Below are 15,506 nucleotides of genomic sequence, written 5' to 3' on the forward strand. Positions count from 1 at the left end.
TGGTTAACAGGTGTTTATATTCCAGGAGTTATTCCTGGAATTTAAGGGGAGGGGGGAATTTTGTAGCCGTCAGATCCGCATTTTCATTAATTTGGAATGTTCTGATAGAAAGATTCGAATCTTTTTCCGTTGTTAGAACTGAGGTCTTGAAATTCCTCGTCTTTCTTTTTGTGGGTTTTTAATTTTTTTTTTTGCAATGGTTGTCTTTTGGTTTTGGGTATTTGCTTTGAATGATGATGGGTTTACTATCTTTTTATTATTCTTTTACCATTTTTTATTTTTTTAAATTTTTTTATTTACTTAATGGTTTAAAAAAATAATTATCAGTAAAATTGTATATATATATATTTTTTAATTTTTTCTTAATAATTAACAATGTTAAAAAAAATATTTAAAAATTAAAAATTAAAATATACTAAAATAATAAAGAGTCGGTAAGATGAGACCAACTATAGAGCAATACTACATACAGTCGTGAAATTACAAACGCCGCACAATCGTTTTGAAAAAGAGTGGAATTCACGATTAAAAAGTTAATTTTTTTTTTCATGTGAGTCCTATATTAATTTATTTTTTTTAAAACGACTACATACCACTTACATAACTACAACTACAAATATCATTTCTCCCTTGCATTTACTTTTGAGGTAAAGAACAAGAACAGTAGATCGTGCTGTTCAGGTGAAAGGACTGGCTTGACCCTTGGTCGTTATGGTCGTTGACTTGGTTGGTATGACACAGTTATGGACATAAAAGGCCAGTTCGTCTTTGCCCTTTGGTTGGGTTTTTTTGGTACTTTCGTTTCTTTGCCTCTAAAGATAGTGTGTATGCAAACCAATATTTCACTATTTATGGTAATGTGATTAATTTTTATTTATACTCATGAGTCAATTTGTATGTATCAATTTAAAATAAAGAAATTAATGATATTTACATTTTTAAAATATAAAAATTTTGCATACTCTTTTAAAATAAGTTGATAACTTTTGAAAATACATGAAAAAATCGTTTTCTACTAGAAATGAATAATTTTGTGTCCGGCTCGAGAAAACCGACCGGATCAAAAATTTCCTTTGTTAGTTTCGATCCTCCATTTGTGATAAATTCGATTTTCGATCAGGTCCCAAGTTATGGATTTTTTGGACTAAACCAAAACCGACTAAGTTATTTATATATATTTTTTAAAATATTTTATATATATATATAATATTATTTTATTTAGTAATTGTATAAGTTAATTATATAATCTTCATCTAATCTATTATCATTGATCATATAAAATATTATGCTATTAGTTAATAATGTATAATAAATCATTTGATAATATACGTAGATACATAATATATTCATATATACTCTACTATTCATTTGTAATAATTTTATATGCCAGTTGTCTTTATTTTTTCTTTTCTTTTATTTGAAATTAAGATGATTAAGGATTTTTTAAATTTCTTTTTCTCTACTTTTGTTTTTAATTCTATTAGCATGATTGATAACTTTTTTGGATGGATATGATCAATATGGATAATTTTAATGTTTTTTTTTCCTTTATTTAAAGTTTGGATGTTATTAACTTATTGCCATATTGTGTTTTTTCAAGTTCTTTTTTTCTATTTTTTGTATATATGTACATAAATATTATTATTTATTGGGTTGAAAATGGGATAAAATATTTTTTGGACGAATTCATTTGTCTGAAAATATCATTGTTGGACTTAAAAGCATAAACTGACGCATTTGGTATTAGGCTAGACCGAAAGGACCAATGACTAACATTGGGGTATGGTCCATAAAGACATTTGGTCTAGTCCGGAGTGGAAAAGTGGTGGATTGAAACTTTCAGTCTAAAAAATCTCCTATGGACCGACAGAACCGGACCAAATTCATTCCATTTTTTTCAGTAGATGATACTTTTTTTAAAGTATGTAATAAAATTTGTATACCTTAAAATTATATATAATATTACTTTTTAAAATATATCATAACAATAAATATAAATATAAATTATAAAGTAAAAAATAAAAACCAGTGTTTCTTTTGATCATATCATTGGACATGTATATATGCTGGTATTGGTGGGTTTTGATTTTTCTTTTTCAACATGTCTATTCAAGATTTCAAGTGATAATTAAATTGCATTCCTATCTGCCATATGGATTCCTCTAACATACTTATTTAATTTAACTTTCTTCTTAAGTTTTCCTTGCATTTGATGCTTCTACTTTTTCTGTAATTTTCTAAGAAAGAAAGCAAAAGTACTGAGCAATTAGAGGTTGGTATTTTATACGTATCGAACATAATCATAACAATAATATCCTGCTTACTGAAACATCCAACGTCATGAAAAATACGTAAACGGACGTGTATGCGTAGAAATTGGCAATCATGATTTGCATGACCCCATTTTTACCAAGAACAAGATGCAAAGTAGATGAACATGAATTGTATATATAAATACCACCATTCCCTAATCATACCGGCAAGCTCAAGCTTTAACCTTTTTGGACCATACATGCACTTTGATGTATATAATATGGAGAAATGTTTTTGTTACAAATAGATTTCATAAAAGTAAACAAACGAAATGACGAAATATTTTAAATTGTAAAACTACTTTATTATAAAATAAATTTAACGTATCATATATATCATGAAATTATATTAATTTATAATATCTATTTATGGTTGTAACCCTTTTTTATGATAAACATAACATCACTAAAAAAGAGAATTGGAAAACAAGAAAACTTGTAGAATATATGGTTGGTTGCCTTGCCTACTCTAAAGATTAACGTGTGAACAAATCTCAGTACAATTTATTAGATTATCAATTTAGGACGATAAGGTCTTTATAACTTTAAGATAAAGTCCCCCAAGAAACGTGTAAGTATAAATTCTATCTCATCACTTAAGCATCTTTCGGGGAGCATCTTGACAGTTCTTTTCTTTTCTTTTTTTGTTCTAGAAGAGAAAAAATATCAACTCGTTAATTCTTTGAAAGTATTAAATATGTGATATGAAAAACGTTTAATTGGGGGGGGGGGGGGGGGGGGGGGGGGGGGGGGGGTTGTGGTGAATAATTGCGATATGGGGCCCAGGTGGTGCCAATGATAGGCTCTCAGGGTATATATTGAACTGGCAAAGGGACCGTGTCAACCTCTTAACAAATGGTTGGAATGCACGTAATAATAGAGTGTAGGGATTAAAATGGTGATGATCTCATTTTTAAGGTTTGTAAGGAGCTGAAGAGAATTGGGATAAAAGTTAAATAAATTATTTATTATATTTTATTAAGGATGAGATTCGGCCGGTTTGAATCGGTCAAATTGACCAAATTAGTTATTTTTGGATCAAATCAGTCTAATCAAGTCTAATTTTAGGAGGACCGAAATTAGTCCCAATCCAAGAATTTTTTATTCAGGATTGGACCGGACTAGATCGAATAAAAATAAAAATAAGATATAATTTATATATATTTTTAAAAAGAGCTAGTAGCGACCCATATAGCAGTCTCGTCTTAAGTTTATTAATTAACCATCACTTGTAGCGGAGGAATACCGTGATAATATCATTACACTTGGAGATTTACAAGAGAAAGAAAGCTATAAAATAACCCAAACCAAGTGTCGAAAAGGACAAACCAATAACCAACCAAAACAGTCAGTAACTAACAAGCCTAAAAATCAAAACAATCCAAAAGCACCTTATTGGCCGCCTTAAGGCGAGTAGCATGGAGATCAATTTTATCAACTTTAAGAATCCATTTAAGCAAATGCGGCACTTCATTGTAATTATTTCACGTATTTATCTGATCTGAAGCCCAACATGCCAAGAAATATGTTCCTGCATTGTCTTCCCTATAAATATGTCGCACCTTAACTTCCAAGGTGGTAAGAAAAATTTGTTTCCCAATAATCTTCAAGGTATCATATACCGCATCTCCCTTTCTCTGTCCAATGGACCACTAATAAAGAATCTAGTTCAATTTCCACTCTTCTAAGTTCTAAATCCTTACAATATTTAAGACCAAAGTAAAGTGTAGCAAGCTCCACTTCATTATTAGAGCCATGCCCCAGTTCTTTAGCAAAAGCCCAAATAAGATTTCTCTTCTCATCTCTAATTAAGCCACATGCACCCATATGACCAGGATTTTCCAAAGAACTCACATCCACATTTAATTTAAACCAGCTCAGGGTTGGTTTCATCCATTTCACAAGAGAATACCTTAGTCTCTTTACAGGTTTAATAGGAATAGAGAAGAAATTCAACACTTGTTCATCTCCATCATTCATCTTTTTGCTAGCACACAAGCGAATTCCCACCTATGTAATGGTAGCCTTAATCGAGCCCCATAAGGAGCCCACAGACCTCCGTTTACCTTCCATACGTACTTTATATATCCAAACCCAAAAAGACCAAGTCACAATAATAGGAATAAGAGCAAACAATGTACCTTTCTTAGTCGAATGAGCAGCTCGCCGAAACCATAATTCCATAGATGTTCTCCATGATCTCCTCGGGTCATACGGCATCCCCAATTGTAGTGATACACGCCTCCAAATATCTACAGCAATCATCCCATTGGCAAAGACATGATCTTGATCTTCCACACACCCCTGAGTACAACATTCACATCTTGAAGCCAAAGGAATGCCCATAGAACTGATTTGACTATCAACAGTAAGGCTAAAATTAAAAACCTTCTAAATGGTGACCGAATATTTTTTTGGGAGTGCTGAATGCCAAATCCAAGAAGCCTATTCAAATTTTGATGCACGAACACGAATACAATCTCAAGTCGACTTAGATAAAAATTTTCCATTCAGATTTGGTTTCCAAATCACCAAGTCTGCACCATCTTTTTGTTCACCTAGGCACTTCAGAATTTCCTCCAATTTGGCTTCCCCTACCAAGCTATGTAGCAAGTCCACATCTCAACCATTCTGAAACCTACAATCCCTTACTTTAAGAAGAGGACGAGCAGATATCGCACAAGAATCTAGGAGAAATCCCGATTTCAGTCAAGGATCTCTCCAGAAAGAGACATGTTCATCTCGAACCCACCACCAAGAATTGTCTAAAATCTTTAGAACCATTCCCACCATATGTTTCCAAAATAAAGATTCCTTCCGTTTATCTACCAAAGACACATGTTGATCTTTAACATACATTATGCTTGAAAAAATTAGCCCATAAAAAATTACACGTCAGTAAGTTCTAAGCAAGCTTTATAATTAAGGAATCTTGAACTTCCTTTAATTTTTGAAGACCCAAACCCCCTTCCTTAATCGATGCGCAAACTTTATGCCAAGCAACCCATTTACGCTTTTTCTTTTCATTCCAAGATCCCAAAAAATTTGCTCATCAAGCGATTTACGGCTACCATAATAGCCTTAGTAGCATACAATACAGAGAACAAGTGAATTGGTATACTAGCAAGAACATGTCTCAATAAAAGAAGACGAGCACCAAAAGATAAAATCTGATACTGCCATCCGTCCAGTTTCCGTCGAATGCAATTCAATAAATCATCAAAATGCGAGATTTTCAACCGGCCTACCATAAGAGGCACCCCCAAGTATCTAGCCAGAAAAAACCTTCAGAGAAAGAAATCAAAAGTAGAGAGTTCCTTCTGCGAGTAGTAGTAGCATGTGTAGAGAAGAAGATGGAGGACTTTTCCTTGCTCACCACTTGACCAGACTACTCTTCATATAACACAAAAGCATCTCGGATTGCTTGAAGCGAAGATCTTCCTCCATTAGCAAACAGCACAATATCATCAGCATATAATAAATGGGACACAAGAGGAGTACCTCGGGGATGAGAGAAAGGAACAATATTACCACTAGTAAATTTATGCTTTAACAATCTGGAAAGCACCTCTTCGACGAGAATAAACAAGTATGGCGAAAGATGATCACCTTGACGCAAACCACGTCAACTAGTGAAAAAACCTTTTGTTGAGCCATTCATAACCACAGAAAACCATGGAGTGGAGATATAATTTCTAATCAAATCACATAGCCGCATAGAAAACCCAAACGAAGCCATCACATAAATTAAAAAATCCCAGTTAATGCTGTCATAAGCCTTTGTCATATCAACTTTGATGATGATGTTACCACCCCTGACCTTCTTGTTCAGCATATGTAACATTTCTTGGACCAAATAAATATTTTCAAAGATACTTCGCCTAGGAAGAAAAGCACCTTGTTCTGGAGAAATAAGTTTGTTTAAGATAGATGATAATCTTCTAACCAAGATTTTAGAAAAAAAAAAAAAAAAAAAACCTTATACACCACTAAGCATAAACTTATTGAGCGGAACTTATCAAAACAAGTAGGCTTCTGCACTTTTGGATTGAGAACAATATAAGAAGCTGAATAAAATCTAGGCATCGGGGATCCAAGGAAGAACTCTCGAACAGCTGCCACCACATCAAATTCAACAATATCCTAACAAGCTGTATAGAAACCAGAGCCAAACCCATCAGGGCCCGGGCTACTCTCAACCGGTATAGAAAACATAGCCTTTTTCACCTCTTAGATTGAATGGAGTTGAAGGAATTTGGCATTTTCCTCCTCAAGAACAGAGTTGTGCACCAATGTCAACAAATCTGGGAGGTCTCGACTTGGTCTGGCCCAAAGAAAAGAACTTAAATAACTTTTATATATTATTTATATAAATAATTTTATAAATTAATTATAGAAATTTTATAGAATTATTAACTAATAGTAATATTTATAATTATATACTATACTAATATTTATACTAATACTAATAGTCTAATGTTATAATATAAACTATAGTTATACTTACACTAATATAGTTATGTTAAATCACTATAACTAATATTAATATATAGCTATACTAATGGTCTACTATTAATACTAATCACTATAATTAATACTAATATACAGTTTTACAATATACTTATACAGTTGTATTAATACTATTAGTCTATTATATAGTCTAAATTTTAACATAGGCTATATAACTATAACTAATACTTAATAAGAGTATTTCTATTATTTAATATAGTATTATCAATTTATCACTAACATATAGTATTTTAGTAATACCACTAGTAGTCTAGTATAGTTATTAGTCAATATAGTTACAGTATTAGTACTAGTGTAATAGTGTATTATTAGTTATTGTAAATAAGTTAATAACATGTATATATATTAAATTATTTAATTATAAGTATTAAAAAAATCCTCATTATGCATTAACTAATAACTATCATAATATATTGATATACTCTATATACTAATTTAGATTAGTTACTAACAACCAAGAATTAGATTAGATATAAAGTATATATATTACTATCATATATACTAATAGACTAATAGTATTAGCGTATTATTAATATATATATATATAATAGTACACTATATGTATATGTATTAAATATATCACAATATAATTACATAAATATTAAATAAAATGTTTTTAGATTAAAAAAAAAAGTTGAGATGGTGGACTGGACCGGACCAAACTCCCCCTATATTTTATACGAAAATTTAAAAAAAAAATTATAATAATAAGATGTGATGAGTTAAGACAATTATAAATCAAATGAAAATAAATCATTCCTCTTTCCTTTTTGTTGATGTTGACAAATCAGTCAAGGAGGAAAAAATAAAGCTTGTCTACTGAAAATAAAATAAATGTGTAAGCTTTTATTTGATCAGTAAAATCTATATAATTTGATAAAAATAAATTTATATGTTGAAGTAATTTAGATTTATTTTATAATAAAATATATTTTACAATTTAATGTACTAAAACTTTTTTGATTAATATTTCTGTGTAAAACCAATATTTAATCCTTTTTATTAATCTTTATCGTTGCCATGGCAAATAAAGAATATTATTTTCTTGTTTTCTTATTGCTATTTAAGGTAATGAGTGGATGTAAGAGGGTATCTTTTGTCTTGATCAAAGCATATTTAGTTAAGAATGAATCTAATTAAGTTTGATGTAAATTAATAATGACCTCACCAATTAAGGTTCCATTCTTATATGAATTGGAATGAAGTTTTTGAGATATGTATAGTTATAAAATCGTATAATTATTTTAAAAATAAAATAAAATTTATTATTAAATTTTATATTTATTTATTTTTAAATAAATTACACTACATTTCCATGTTACAATTCGTGAGGATGAGAGTCAGCGTCTCTGAACATCAAATCCAATTGCGTCGAAAGCGGGGATCTGCTGTTTCATATCCGTCGGACCAGTCGTGTAGGAAAAGAGACAAAAGGGAGAAGAACCTTATATAATGGCAAACACCCAAAATAAGGAAAACTAGACATGATGTACGACCACAGTGGGAGTCGAACCCACGACCTTTTGATCCGAAGTCAAACGCGCTAATCCACTGCGCTATGCGGTCTCTTTATATGGTACACCAAATAAATAAGATTAGCTTCTGAAACTCAACAAATTACATGCAGCTAAACGCACAGTATGAATTCTTCCATTTTGTAGTTACTCGAGTTGGACCAAAGATTCATGGGTTAGATGATGGTGGCATTTGGATTGGTTGACTTCCTTCGTTGCATGCTGGCCACCTGAGAAAGATATCCGGTCTAAACCAATAGCTTTTCTGGCATCGTTTTAACATATATTTGTCTGGGGATTTGCAATCTGATTCACTGCTTCTATTTCTTGACGTGTTTTGTCATGGTCTTGATTAATAATTAATATGGTTTCTCATCATCTTTGTGCGCATATTCTCAAATAAAATAATAACAACAATAATTAGATGCTCTTCGACAATAACATGGCACTTTTTTTATAGGGTCATGAATAGGTAGATACCTTTGCACTATGTAAGCCCACTTGCTTGGTTGAAATGCAGTACTGCATTAATCATTGACGTTGCAATCCCATGTGTGAAGTACTGTTAATGGATCAAGTTCTGATCTTTTATGGATTTATGTTGATCTTTTCTTGAGATTAACGCACGTAAATATGTCGAAGAACATGGAGTCAATGATGTAAGATAGTTTAGTTTGGTCCGTGTCGGAAAATGTAGATTATGTTCGATCGAACTGGGAGGCTGTTTGAAGGAGAACAGTATGTCCACAAGGAAGATTTACTTTTGGCCTCTCCACATATGACCCATCATTACTGAAATATGCCTTCCTCTTTTAGAGACAGTTTTTAAGCTTGGCTTGGCTTTTGTAACAATGGGTTTTGGTTGATTAGTGTTTGATCTAAAGGAAGGAATAAAGGAAGCAAAACAACTAAGGCAATCTGTCACAAACGCTTTCTTTAATAAGGCCCATTATAAGCTCTCCTATTGTTGGTGGTGATTTACAGCAGGACATGATCATTCATTGGTGTTTGCTTTCACTTAATTTGACTCTAAGGAGAGTTGTGAAGTGTTGATGAGAGTTGTGAATAGTAGTAAAAAGTAGGTGAAAAGTAATAATAAGGTAATGAGAAGTGTTGATGATACCTCAACACCCAAACACAGCCTAAATGTTGAGTATATCACTATTATTTTAAGTGGAGAAATGGATGTATTCTCAATATGTTATTCACCATGGTAATAGGATTTTTCCATTATTCATTGAATTTCATCTTGAATTAAAATTCATTTGAAAAGAGCATTATATTTATTGTGGAGAGTGTAGTCATCTCCTCCCATTTCACTGCACCTTTTGGGTTTCATTGCTTTGTTAGACAAAATGAAGAGATTTTTTATTCTTCAATGGAACCGTCTTGCACACCAAATATGGGCATGATTGGCCTTCGTATATGTGGCCATCATTACCATCACTAAGCAGAGAATGTAGACAGTGACAATAGATAAAAGGATGGAAAACTGATGATTGGAGATAAAGATTATAATTTGTAGTTTCCCTGTTTGAGCCTGAAGTTATTTACAATGGCAAGGGCCGGGGAAAGCTTTTATTAATTAAAATGATCAGGATGGAACAATGTCATATACTGTAGGGGCGGCACATGATGCAGTAGATATCAATATCGAAACCCTGTTTGATGATCTCAAATTGAAATTTGCTGAAATGTGGAATTTGGATATAATAAAGTATTTTCTCCCAGGAAAGTTGGAAACAGACGACGCTAATAACTTTATTCAATGATAAGGTGCATGATTTTCTTGGGAGTTCAGTACCGCTGATGTTTTTATCACGGGGAGAGCTGGTATGGATTGTGAAGCCTCAACCATTCGTAGGAGGAATAACTTTTTCTCTCTCTCTATTCTTCCACGTTTTTCAGTTGCGTCCTACTTTCAGGAACAGGATGATCTAGTTATTCTTGTAAAAAGACTAGATCAACAAGCTTATTGTAAAAAGACTAGATCAACCAGCTCCTGAAAGTAGGATGTTACTGGAAAAAGTGAAAGAACAAACAAAAATGGTTCAATAATAAGTCTTGCTGCTTTTTAATAAGATGGGGATGATGAGTTTCTGTACTTTGTATGTTGCACAGTGATTGATAAGTTTCTGTACTTTGTATGTTGCATATTGATTGATGATTGGCTGGTGATCACAGGAATTTTGCAAGTTCTATTTGCAGTGAGTTATTAATCATTATTTGGAGGGCCAATGGAATAACACGGTCACTCTGCCTGTTGCATTGTGTAAAGCTGTAGCACCAACTTCTGCCAATTCCAGCATTGGTGCTGCTGTTGTTGACTCTCCCTGAATTGCCACTGATAATCCGGAAGCTGCTTAATCCAGTCCAGCTAAATCCATTGTCGGGGTCTCTGAAAATCTTGTCAATGGATTGTTTCAACAATCATCTTCGCGACGGGACTGAATATTTTGTTTATATTTTGAGTGTTGTTTTGAGATTATTCTTTGGAGCCTCGTTCCCTTCTTTTTTAGTTCTCATTCCTTGAATATTATTGTTGTCTTTCACATTAAAATAAAAAAGTTAAAAATGATTGTAGCAACAAGGCCAGCTGATATGGGCGGCAAATCAGGAAAACAGGCAAATCTAATTTAGATATTTCTGCCTTGCTTAAAGTTAAAGTTAAAACCAAGACAAGAACTGTGTTATGGGCCGCCACATTCGTTTCGCGGTACTAAAGTTTTGAGGTTGCAGTGTTGCACATCTACTGCTACCCAATACACGATCAATTTCAGCGTCCTTTTCACATAGAATGCAAAGTACTACTAGTAGGGGGGAGAAGACGTCAGAAACAATTTCAAATCACATTATTTGCGGTGCCTCCTACAAAAAAACAAAAAAAACAAAAAACAAAGGCAAACAGGTGATCTAGCATATGTCTCTTCAACAACATAATCTCATCCCTATGATCTTCCTATTGATGAACTTGCAATAAGTCCTAGTTACTGAAAATATATAGGACTTCAACACTTTGTAAACTATTATAGTTGCAATAGAATGTATGGCCAAATTTAAACCCCAACTGGTTATATTTCCATCTGCAGATCCAAGTCTGTATCGCCTGGCTCCAGATAATCAGTTTCATTGGTGTAAAGTAGAATATATTCTACAGTTATTCCTGTCCTCCAGAGTTGTCTTCTTTGGACGGCAATCCCAGACATAATGGGCAGGGCGGGTCGCGTCTATCTTCACGGCATATTTTCTCCTCCAAGCATTCTGCATGATAAACATGACCACAAACTAAAACTGCCACCACAGCTAGTTCGCCAGAAGACAGTGTACCTCCAAGAAAATAAGGTTTTCGTCTCAATGGTGTCTTACAAAGCCCACAAACCATCTTCACTGCATCCGATGATGCTGCATCTATTACCAAGGAGCTGGACCGAAGTCTTTCTGGCCTGCAAATTTCCTTCCCCCTAATTTCTGGAATAATATTGGAAAATGAAGTCACTTTGAGAAAATGTGAGAATAATTAGGTTGTAAATGTAATGCAGCAGATTATCGATAGTAATGGAAAATGTAAGTCCAAACAAGATCTTTTCAGAGAACTTTTTTTCATGTTTCAAGCACAGGATAATCTGACTTTCGTTTTTGTTCTTTTTATTAGTTTCTGAAACTGTAAAAGATGGAAACTGTAGTAATCCCATCACAAAGGAATATAACTTTTGTTTTCTAGAAGATTAGCTGGCTAAATGTATACCATTCATCACATAGAGCATTATTTTGGCAGTGATAATATTTTAAGCACCAGTATCATATAAAGCTGGACACCTCATCAAGTGGAACAAATGTTTTTTCCTTGATGTGACTTCCGTCAAAAGAAATAGAAACATGGTAAAATCGAACAGAATTAAGAACTAAAACAAAAATGAACCTGAATGATATCCAGTCTGCTGGTTACATTGAGTGGCCAACTTGAAGGAAAGTCTCTCATCGCGTGAAAAAGCACCTTTGCCTCGAGAAGATGCATTTGTATGATTAGCTGAATTGCGCCGAAAGTACTGATGGCCATAGTGATAACGAGAATGCTTCAAAAATATAGAACGGCCAAGATTCTGATGATGATGTGCAGTAGCAGGATGGGCATTTAGTAGCTTTGTAGAACTATCCTTTATATCCCAGACAGGTGAGAGAGTATTTAGCTCACTAGCGTCAACAGAAAGCAAAGGTTTCTGCAAAACAGATAAGAATATAATGAGAAAACTATGCATGAATGGGTGGGGGGAAATAGAAAATGCTGATAAGTAATAGTGTAGAAGTAGAATCTCTGTATCCTAATTGTCATCAAAGCCAAAACTGTCTCTCATAGGAATCACTCTCCAGTATTAATAAGAGAAGAAGTAAACAGCCTAAAAAGGTTAAAACCTGGAAATAGTAATTACATTTAAAAAAGAAACACAGAGGGAGAGAGAGAGAGAGAGAGAGAGAGAGAGAGAGAGAGAGAATTAACCTCTTCTGACATTAATTCCGTCCCTGAGGAGCAAGGCATGGTATCTGCAATATTACGTACAGGAAAGCATTGATCATTTGCGCTCCATTTTCTTAGATCTAAGATAATATGTGATTAACAGTTGAGAAAAGAACAGGCAAACTGCCAGCTAATATCAGATTCTTTTGTCCATTGTATATAATGTTTTTCCTCTTCCAAGCTCAATAGGCCACCAACCCCAAGATCAAGACAGTGACTTCTTCACCAAATTGAAATTTCAGATTAAGTCCATTCTTCATGTGGCATAGAATACACAGCAGGAACAAAAAAAATTTTAAAAGGTAATCGGGATAAATCATTAAAGATGATAGGCATAGCCCAAGTACAGAGGTTGAATTCATGAGTAACACCTAACTATGAATACCAGGAACAAAAACTAAAAACTTTGACCACCCAAAAAAAAAAAATTGGTGCACAGAAAATTAATTGTGACCAACAGGGAAAGATGACGTTAGGACATTTGCAATTGGGGCCCCAAAATAAGCCTAGTAGCTCCATATCAAAAACAAAAGCCAATCACCGAAGTCACAACATGAGAGTGGAAATATGCAGGGCCAGCAATTGGAGTAATGAACAAGGACTCCCTATACAAGCACATCCAAAATCAAAATACAAGGTAAAAACTCCATCAATTATCTAATAACAGAAGTAGCAACATTGGCAAGTGGAAGGAGCATCAACCAACCAAATAGCAACATTTCACCTAGAGTTTTTGCGTACCTTAATTGTTGATTATCATGTCAAATGGTTGGAAAGAAAACCAAATATAGGAGAATTTTTATTTCAAATCCTCGAGGAAGGGCCAGGAAAAGTAGCGTGCAAAAATGCTAAAAAGCTAACCTAAAGAGTACTATAGTTATACGTAACATGAGAATGGCCACGGGACAATGCGAGATTATGCTGGAGCCTGTGTAGTTCCAACTATAGCCAAAGAAGATTAATAAGCCAGTGCTAAATAGCTATGCCTTTAAAAGTACAAAACAGCAGATAAGGTGGTTTGGCTGCAATATAAATGGAGCTTATTTGCTCAGAAAACACCATCAAAGTTTCCTTCTTTCTAACTTTTGAAAATTAAAAACATATTATGAGTGCGTCTGAACAGCTCAAAGTAATTCGACTTATTTTCTCCAAAAAAAAAAAAAAAAAATTGTCCGAGCAGTATTGTCAAAATAAATTGACCTTTCTTTATTCTCCAAATCCCTACGCAAAATAGTGGACCGATTTCCATAGCACCAGTTATAAAATGAATCATAAAACATAGTTTTCCATCAATATACTAATTGCTTCAATTAAAAGCTTCTAGTCGGTATTACCATTGCGCTGAAAAAATCAAGAAAGCCAAAGAAAAACAAAAAACCCCATTGATCAACGATGAGACAAATAAGCACATAGATCGTGAAGCCCTAAAAAAAACCCCTAAAACCCCCGTCGGAATCGAACCAACATATTTCCTCCTCTTTTTCTTTCTCGGAAACAAGTGAAAAAAAAAAAAAACCCGAAAGAAGAAGAAAGAGAAAAAAAAAAAAAAACCTCAACTAAATTTGCACCTTAGAAAAGTTGTAAGACTTTCAAGAAATTCAACGACTTTTTCGGCATTAATTTCTCAGGAGCCAAACGCAGCCATCCAAGTGCTGTCAAAAAAAAAAAAGAAAGAAAGAGAAAGGAAAGAAACCTACCCGGAGAAGGAGAACGCGAAATGGGAGGTTGGGTGTCGCTCTGATTTGGAATTCTCTTTTTCTTCCCCATAACAACAACAACAACAAAATTGTATAACTAACAGAAAAGGCAGTGAAAGAGAGGAAGCGGCCGAGATAGACCAGCAACAGCCACGGTTTCAACTTTGTGGAATCTCTCTCTCTCTCTCTGTCTGTGGCTTGGCGGTGTTGGAGCAGTGCCTAGGGTAAGAAGGTCCTGGTGCGTACGTACGTACGGTCACGGAATTCAGAGCTGTCTCTAAGAGAGAGAGAGAGAGAGGGGGGGGGGGGGGCAATTTATGGCAGAAAGAAAGAAAAACGTGCGACTGAGAGAGTGTTGGCTAACTCCCACCCCCCCACGTCATCCTCGGTCGAAGATAGGGAGCACGTGTCAAATACAAACCCCCACTCGTTAAGTTTTTATTTTCTTATCATTCAAGCGACGAAAAGCGGAATTTTTTTTAAAATGATAATTACTGACCTGAGTGCGGAAATATTTAACTTTTTAGAAATATTATTTATAATTATAATTGTGTAAATATCACGTAATTTAAAAAAAAAATTATATAAAATTTATATAAAAAAATTAATTTTTTAACCTTAAATTTTATTTTTTTTTTAAATAATTATATAATATTTACATATTCTATAATTACATGTAATACTACTCTTATTTTGTTAAGAACACACCACCCAAATTTATTGATACCTTTAACTTTTGACGAATAAAATCATGGTTAGAACCAGAGAAACAAATAAAAAATCAAAACCCATATATCAAAATAATACAGGGCCAAGATAAGGATACTAAATAAAAAATAAATAAAACAGTAAACACCTGCAAAAAGGATCATTCAAGCAAATAAGATTAGCACAAATAAAGCAAAAAAACAAATTACTAAAAGATTACTACAAGAGATGT

General features: G+C 33.4%; 1 protein-coding gene and 1 non-coding gene across 2 annotated transcripts; both read right to left on the reverse strand.

Moving 5' to 3' along the window:
- Positions 1–8,334: 8,334 nt before the first annotated feature.
- TRNAR-UCG lies at positions 8,335–8,408 on the reverse strand. The gene has a single exon. It is a non-coding gene; the product is annotated as a tRNA-Arg (tRNA).
- Positions 8,409–11,186: 2,778 nt separating this feature from the next.
- LOC122305200 lies at positions 11,187–14,873 on the reverse strand. Its single transcript, XM_043117561.1, has 4 exons — positions 14,567–14,873; positions 12,852–12,895; positions 12,276–12,573; positions 11,187–11,824 (listed from the first exon to the last, which is right to left on the reverse strand). Exons 1-4 carry the CDS (start codon positions 14,634–14,636, stop codon positions 11,514–11,516), a joined length of 723 nt encoding a protein of 240 aa, XP_042973495.1. The 5' UTR covers positions 14,637–14,873; the 3' UTR covers positions 11,187–11,513.
- Between the last annotated feature and the right edge of the window lie 633 nt (positions 14,874–15,506).

Source organism: Carya illinoinensis, chromosome 3 (genome assembly GCF_018687715.1).
Source record: "Carya illinoinensis cultivar Pawnee chromosome 3, C.illinoinensisPawnee_v1, whole genome shotgun sequence".
In the NCBI taxonomy this organism is placed as follows: domain Eukaryota; kingdom Viridiplantae; phylum Streptophyta; class Magnoliopsida; order Fagales; family Juglandaceae; genus Carya; species Carya illinoinensis.